An 8,768-nucleotide genomic window follows, 5' to 3' on the forward strand; every position below is an offset into this window, starting at 1 on the left:
AATCAATGTTAGTTTTTTTAATCCTTTAAATCAACAATTATCAAAGATAATCGTTAATTGTTAACATCGATGAAACATTAATTCAAATTAACACTAGCTTATTGATCATTCAAATTCAACAATCATCAAAGATAATTATCAATTATCAAAAATCAACAGAATATTAATAAGGATTAACATTGACGGGGCACCACCCTGGAATTAGGGACTAATAACCAGATAGTAAAACAGTCTCAATATTAGATTGTTTTTTTAGGAAAATCGACATCCGAAGAATATCGATATTCGGGGAAAAAAACAATGAATGAAGGTTTGAATCCGAGCAATGACATCCCGACAGCATGACACAGGCGTATGCAAAACAAACCAAAACACTTCTCTTTGTAATATAAACAAAGTTTATTTATGCAGTAATATCAATTAATAATTAATACAATGCAGTCAATAAACTTCCGACTTACAACTACAAACTAAGCAGTGATATGATTAGATATGGAAATCAAAATAATTCCATAACACAGGAGGGTGTGTGTGTGTGTGTGTGTGTGTGTGTGTGAGCGTGTGTGTGTGTGTGTGTGTGTGTGTGTGTGTGTGTGTGGTTAGTACGAGAGGAGAGAGAGAGAGAGAGAGAGAGAGAGAGAGAGAGAATAATGTGACGGCCCTAAAGCCGATTTCGCGATTGTGGGAGAGAAAGCAGCTGTTAGTTTATCGCTCAGAGACGCGGTGGATGGCTCGTAAAAGTCCCGCATTCTTTGACTCTTTAATGGATAAACTCAGTTTGCCGGTCTCACCCGCAATGGCGAAAATGCACAACAGTCCAATTTGGTTGGACCACAATACAGCAAAACAAATTCATGATAATTAATACCCTGAGTATTAATAATGAGCGGACATGGCAGTCCGTAAACTGTACAAGCAAAAACCTTGAAACACAAGAATAACACACTATAATATTCTATCTCTGCCCAGACGTAAACCTCTTACTTGAATCGCATGAGGATGCAGAATGTGTGTTCATCCGTCCTTTATCTCCGACCCGGTTCCTTGATGCTTGGGTGATGACGGGAGGCCATTTCCTCCCTCTGTTGGCGGGCATGGTTGTTGATTCTCAGCAGGCTGGCGGAGAACTCAGAAATGTCGACTTGATTGAAGATGGAAGAGAAATCTTTAATCTCTTCACTTCTGCAGGCAAACGGATGAAGATGCGGATTGCTCGGCAGTCTCCTTCGGATCCGTTAGAGTGTTCGGTTGAACACAGAGTAATCTCAACTCGTCCAGCGAGATGGAGATTGTATGGCCACAGTTTCAAGTCAAACGTTACTTCCTTGTGCCACGAGGTTGCACCTGAGAGCAGCGATGAGCTGTGTCTACACACTGCAAACAAAGTTGCTGGAAGCAAATCCCGGAAGCATTTCAAAGGTATTTCTACTCCTGATGATGTCATGGTTGAGGGACGTTCTGTTGTGTGCCTCATTCAATAGGAGTTGAGAGTTCAATCCTTTAGTGAGTAAGGCTTCATGGGATTTGTAGTCTGTTTTGGACTCCCTTTGTTTAATTTTGGCGCGATTTTTATCAGTACAATTTATGACCTGTTATGTGGGGGCCTGAGTTAGGTTATATGACTTGTGTTAGGCCTGCCTTTGTCTTCTATCTGAATACATGAGGCCCAACAGTTTCTTCAAGAAACACATCTCTCCCCGCAGGAAGCTGAAAAAATTGGGAAGATATGGGGTGGACATTTTTTTTTTTTTGTGCTGGCTCAAGTAAGAGCAAGGGAGTCATTATATTGGTAAATAAACATCTACAATTAAAATTTCTCAAACAGATTAAAGATAAATTAGGAAGAGTCATTATTGTTTTAGCTGAAATTCAAGGGCAAAGGTTGATTTTGGCTAATATTTACGCACCTAACACTGATGATCAGGGCTTTTTTATAGATCTTGAAGGGATGCTGCAAGCCGCTGGCACCCCTTATGATATAATATTGGGAGGAGACTTTCATCTTTTGATGGACTCAGTCCTTGAACATAGTGAAGCAAAAGTGTGTAAACCCCCTAGAGCAACATTGACGCTTCACAGGATGTGTAATAATCTTGGTCTTATGGATATTTGGAGACTTTTGAACCCATCCGGTAGGGACTATACATTTTTTTCATCAGTCTATAAGATTTATTCTAGAATAGTTTTTTTTTTTTTTTTGATATCCAAATCCCTCATTTCATCTGTTGTGGATGGCTCAATTGGAAATATCTTAGTTTCAGATCACGCTCTGGTGAGTTTAGAGGTGTTGCCATATACAGAGAAAAAGAAATCATATAGTTGGCACCTTAATGTGTCCCTTTTGCAAAATCCTGATTTCCAACAAATGTTAAAGACTGTTTATGTTAAGATTTATATGGAGACCAACTGGTCCTCAGTATCCTCTGTAGGCGTGGCTTGGGAGGCACTTAAGGTGGTTCTTAGGGGTTGGATCATACAGTATGCCTCATTCATTAAAAAATCCAAAGCACAAGAACTTGTGGAGTTGGAAGGAAATATTAAAAGTGCCGAGGCAGAGCTGAAGCACCGTATGTCATCTGATGGCCTCAGAGAATTGACCCAATTGAAATACAGATATAATACTATTTTGTCACGGAAAGTGGAGTTTTGGTTATTCAGGGCAAGACAGTCATACATTGAGTCGGGGGACAAAGCAGGAAAACTTTTGGCTAGATATATAAAGCATAGAGAGTCTTTTTCTACCATTCCCTCAGTGAAATCTGCTGGTGGTAAAATATTTACCTCGGCCATTGATATTAATAATGCTTTTAAAGAATTCTATTTTGATCTCTATAGTTCCACGTCTTCATCCACTGATGAAGATATTAGGAACTTTGTGGAACCATTAGATCTCCCTAAACTGACGACTGAGCAAAAAACCCTCTTGATTCTGAGATAACCTTGGAGGAGCTTGATGAGGTAATTAAGGAGTTTTTCAAATCTTATGCTACAGAACTGGCTCCACTTTTGTTAGAAGATTATACGGAATCATTAAAGAACGGAAAGCTACCTCCAACCATGACGCAAGCCCGGATCAGTCTGATTCTTAAAAAAGACAAAGATCCAAGCGAGTGTAAAAGTTACCGCCCAATTTCCCTGATCCAGTTAGATGTAAAAATGTTGTCCAAAATTCTGGCTAATCGATTAAGTAAAGTTATGACACCACTTCTACATATAGATCAGGTGGGGTTTATTCAAGGCCGTAGCTCTTCTGATAATATTATGCGTCTCATCAATATCATGTGGTCAGTAGCGAATGATCAATCTCCGGTCGCTGCCATCTCTCTTGATGCCGAAAAGACATTTGATATGGTAGAATGGGATTATCTTTTTAAGATTTTGGAAAGGTATGGGTTCGGGAGTACATTTATTGGTTGGATTAAGTTACTTTATAGACACCCTGTAGCAGCGGTACAAACAAATGGATTAATTTCAGATTATTTTACTCTGGATAGGGGCACTCGACAGGGTTGCCCACTTTCCCCATTATTGTTCTGTCTTGCCCTGGAACCATTAGCAGCCGCGATAAGAAAGGAGGATGATTTTCCAGGGGTGACGGCGGGAGGTGTGGTGCAAAAGCTTCTGCTTTACGCAGATTATATTTTATTATTCGTCTCCAACCCTACTAGATCTATGCCTTACCTCCACAGAATTATTAACTCCTTTTCCAAATTCTCAGGATACAAGGTCAGTTGGTCTAAATCCGAAGCTTTGGCTTTGACAGCGTACTGTCCAGTAACGGCCTTCCAGCTGAGTGCCTTCCAGTGGCCCAAACAGGGAATTAAGTATTTGGGAATTTTATTCCCAGCAAATTTGTCTGATTTAGTCAGAGTTAATTTTGATCCCTTAATAAAAAGGTTTTCGAATGATGTGGACAGGTGGGCTTCATTACACTTATCATTTCAAAATTCAATTACCTGCTACAGTCTCTCCCTGTAGATGTCCCCCTCTCTTATTTCAAGCAATTTGATAGCATAGCAAAGTCCTTCATTTGGAATGGTAAGCGTCCCAGGTTAAATTTCAATAAGTTACATAGGCCGATTGACAAAGGTGGGCTAGGCCTACCCAAGATTTTGTTTTATTATTATGCATTCAGTCTTAGACATTTGGCTCATTGGTCGCTTCCACCTGAGAGAGCTCCTCCCTGGTTTTTTATATTGAAAAGGAAGTTCTTGCCCCTATCTCGCCACTGAAAAGCCTTTCGATTAAACTAGCCGGAAAGGTTAAGTCGCACCCCATTGTTTTGCATTTGCACTTTATATGGACAAAAGTGTCCAGAGTGTTTAATTCTGATATTTATTTAAACGTAGCCTCGAGTATATGGCTGAACTCTAAACTATGTATTAATAAGTCCCCTTTCTGTTGGTCAGATTGGATTGTGAGGGGGGTTAATACACTTGGTGACCTATATGAGAGTGGAGTATTGAGATCTTTTGAAAATTTGATTCAACATTTTGGGATTCCCAGATCTCAATTTTATAAGTATTTACAGCTGCGCCACCTGCTCTGCTCTGTTTTTGGGAGTAGCATACACCCCCCTAGAGCGGCGGATACTCTGGAATTGGTGATTGCTGCTTTTGGGAAGGGTCATGAGGCATCAGTGAATTACTCCCTGTTAATTCAGAGTCTGGGGGACGGAGCTTTAAATTCTCTGAAAGATTATGGGAGGAAGATTTAAATTTGTTATTGGAGGAGGGAGTGTGGGCAAGGATTCTAAAAAACATAAAGTCTGCATCTAGAGATGCAAGGGTTCGCCTTATGCAATTTAAGATTTTACATAGATTTTATTGGACCCCCTCTAGATTGTATGGGCTTGGTCTTAAGGACACACCCATCTGCTGGCGATGCCATTCTGAAGATGGAGACACAATCCATGTTTTTTGGGGGTGCCGTGAGATCCAAGAATTTTGGCTGAAGGTGCAAAGTTTGTGTGTGATGTGTTAGGCACTCAGGTCTCGTTCTGCCCCAGACTCTATATTTTGGGAGATAGGGAGGTCATGGATTTGGAGGATAAGTACATGAAAGACTGGGTTTCGACCAGTGTGATGACTGGTAGGCAGGTTATTTTGAGGAGTTGGAAGTCGAATGGAGCACCCTCATTCCCGGAGTGGTGTGCGGAGATGGGGAGGGTGGCTGCCTTCGAGGAGGGGTCGAGCATAAGGATGGGGGTTAGGGATTCTTACAATAAGAAATGGGGCAATTATTTAGCATTTTTGAAGGAATCTCGAGGAGGTTTGGTGGAGGGAGTAATTTAGAGTTTTTTTTTTTTTTAGTTTTTTTTTATTATACTTGATTATTGTATTTTATGTTGTTGTTTTAGTTTGTGTTTTTTTTCTGTGTGTGTGTCTATAATCTATTGACCACAGGGGTGTTCGTGGGGGGGTCAGTGTGGGTTGAGAGTTTGGTAGGGGGAGGGGATATAGTGGGGGTTTAATGTTTAAAGTGTTTGATTCATTATATATATATATGTTGTTGTATTTTTTGTGTTAATTTATGAATCAATAAAAATGTTAATAACAAAAAAAAAAATGTAACAGATGAAAATAAAACACTTGAGAAAAAGGGGAGAAAAAAATCAAACGTGACAGCAGGTTGCTGGTTAAATAAGTCCGTAACATTCAAATTAACATGTTAACAAACTAACAAGAACGGACCATGAGGGAAGGAAACCAGAGGGCATTTATAAACAGAAGGATGATGATGGAACAGGGAACAGCTGTGGAAGATGGAGGGCAGGTGAGGGTAAACAAAGGTGCATCCTGGGAAATGAAGTCCATGCATAAGAGGAAAACATAGGGCAGTTCGTGACAATATTAGATTAAAAAGATGTATGTGTTTGGATTATTCAAAGTGTTTAATAGAAAATTATCCCCTGGATTATTGTCATTTTACAGTGATATGAATGCCCTTTTTTTTTTTTACTCTGCTATTCCAGAATAATTACTGACCCACTTATCACAGTTTAAATGCAATACCTATTTTTATCTCTTCTTATAACCTTTTCTACTAAACAAAAGAATTGGACAATGCACTTATGGCATTTAAGACAGTCTGGTGTCACTAAAACATATACTTTTCTTGTTCACAAAAAAACAGAAATACAATACAATACCATCAAACTCCAAAAGGAAGTCTAAAGTAGTAAAAATAAAACTGATATTAAATTTTAGTGTATGCAATTGTTCAGGGATTAAATTTTAATAGAGCACAACCAAACACAACTCCCTCTCTGGACTTTGATGGGATCTCTGTGTAATATGTCTTCAGTATCAGAGGATACCTTTTGATCCACGGATTGAAAACCTAGTTTTGGGACTATATTATATGAGTCACAATAAAACAAGGCTGGGGCAGATATTGCACAAACCACAGGTTCACTGTAAATTATAATATATATATAATATATTTAAATACTACAACTATATAAATCATGTTATATTGAATAAACATAAAATTGATCATCCATGACATAGACAATCCAGTTGCAGATGGATTCTGTAGTGTACTAAGATTGAGTTTGTGTACTATCTGCCTCTAGGGAGGCAGCCATATGGACACAGAGTGTTGCACTTCAATTAAGGTCATAAAGAGCTGCTCTGTGCTCTAAAAAATAACTGATTAATGGACTTTTGAATAGGTAAGCTTTGGCTTATTTAAAACAAGATTAACAGCAGTGCTTGTAAACCATGCAAATAGGTTATACTGTATCATCTTATTTATGTTGTATTGTGACCTTTTCCTAAAACATCTCAACTATATATCCTTGACCTTGTGATTTACACTGCATAAATATATTTTCTAGTTAAATGTCTAAACAGCCTTAAAACAAGATAAATTTACCTTAAGAGCAAAATTGCACTTGTTTTAATAGAAGATGTCTTATATTTTACATTACATTTGCTTTTTCTTACAATTGTTTTAAGTATAAACCTCTACAAATGTATAATTTTATTTCTTATTTTCTTTGCATGCAAAGTCTAAAAGTCGACATTTACACTTATGCTATTTTGTAGTCTACTACTGAAGGCTACTTTACTCTTGAAATGATTTTACTAATGGTTTTGATAGTTCATTAGGCTACTACTAATATTGCTGATGACTTATGTATAACAAAATGCTCGCTTTCCCTCAATTGTAGGTCGCTCTGCATAAAAGCATGTGCTAAATGATTAAACGTGATGTAAAAGTAATTGTAGACTTCATATGAGATTGGCTTGTAAAAGTGAATTTGGAGACAAATGTTTTGTTTCAAGAAGTTGCAAAACACGTTTAAAAAATGTTTGAAGAAAATACAGATGTTTACAGCTGAGCCAAAAAAAAATAAAAAAATAAAAATAAAAACATATGTCGCCCCAATATTTTCATTTGTCTGCGGGCCACGACAAACTGAATAAAAGAGCTCGCGCCCTTTTGGATCCTTTCGCGCCAGTCCCCTTTGGGCGATACACCTGAATCACCACAGAGAGACCGTCTAAAATAGCCATGGCCCACTTCTGCATAGCCCTTTAAATACTTTGTAATAGGTCTTTTTTTTTTTTAATAATATTTGTGAGACATTTCTAGTTACACAAGCCTATGTGACAATTTAAACCCCAAAAAAGTGTCGCCTATAGTCTAAGGCAAATTAAGATGAGCAAGACACAAAAGAAACAAAATACTCGAAGAACAGAAAATATGCATTTTTAAAGCCAACGTTTTACCTGCAATGTTTTGTTATAACATGCGAATAACTTTTTTAAGGTTACCTTGCTCATAAAATCAGGTTTGTTGCATAAAGGGCAAACATGGGCCAGTTGTCACATTTTTTACTCCACTGAATATCTCAGGGTATGTTTATTTATGCTAATTTCTGTTTAGGCGCATACCTAAAAAAGCATATTGGGTTGAACGTTGACCAATAGCGGGGCAAGTGCTTAATATTAAATGGGGTATGTTGTTACAATGGGAACTTGCCATAAAATAACCAATTATAAGTTTGTCAGCGAAATTTAAACAGTAAAACAATTATGAATCACACAATAATTCACGAAATAGCAAAACAGTAAAATGTTACTCACACAAATGTCAATAATTGTATAAAATTGTACAACATATAGCCTAAAACAGATCTCCCCAATTTATAGGTGAATCCCGCACACCTGCTCTGGAACTCACAAGCTGCAGTTAAACAACTTACCGTGTGCGCGTGCCAAACTAAGAGCAGAACTAAGCAGTTAACGAGGTTCATGTTCATCTCTTGCTGGTTTCTTCAACGCAAATCTTAAACACTCCAGCTGAACTCGTCAAGGTAACTCATAAATAACATCTCGTTTGCGTAAATTCCAGCCAGACCTCGGTATTAAGAGCGAGAAATCATGCTTTAAGATACGCAACTTGTGCGCGCGTAAAATCCATGTGCGATGTCTTGGAGTGATCCCAGAGCGGACGAGTGAGTCTGTCTGTCAGCTGAGTGGAGGCAGTTCATCCGAAGAGATTGTGTTACCCCTCCTTTAGCTCACACCAGAGATGCGCAACTGGCATTGCGCCTTATACACACATTTTACATTTTGCCTGGAATTTTAACAGAACTGCCATTCTTGGCTGCTTTGGGGTCACTCAAATTTAGGTGATTTTTGCATGGAAAAATTTTGTTTTAGAGTCTAATTATACACTCCTACATTTACTACACTGCAAAACACCATAGCCCCATTATGTTATGTTAACTTTTTTCTTATCTTTAACTCAAATTG

The 8,768-nt window shown here is 38.1% G+C and overlaps 1 protein-coding gene across 1 annotated transcript in view; it reads right to left on the reverse strand.

Annotated features, from left to right (window-relative positions):
- LOC127431623 (vasoactive intestinal polypeptide receptor 2-like) overlaps positions 1 to 8,502 on the reverse strand; it is a 73,269-nt gene extending 64,767 nt beyond the window's left edge. The window contains exon 1 of the mRNA XM_051682150.1: positions 8,216 to 8,502. Within this exon, the coding sequence (XP_051538110.1) occupies positions 8,216 to 8,272 (57 nt within the window). The 5' untranslated portion in view covers positions 8,273 to 8,502. The remainder of the gene's footprint in view (positions 1 to 8,215) is intronic.
- Between the last annotated feature and the right edge of the window lie 266 nt (positions 8,503 to 8,768).

Source organism: Myxocyprinus asiaticus, chromosome 41 (genome assembly GCF_019703515.2).
Source record: "Myxocyprinus asiaticus isolate MX2 ecotype Aquarium Trade chromosome 41, UBuf_Myxa_2, whole genome shotgun sequence".
In the NCBI taxonomy this organism is placed as follows: Eukaryota; Metazoa; Chordata; class Actinopteri; order Cypriniformes; family Catostomidae; genus Myxocyprinus; species Myxocyprinus asiaticus.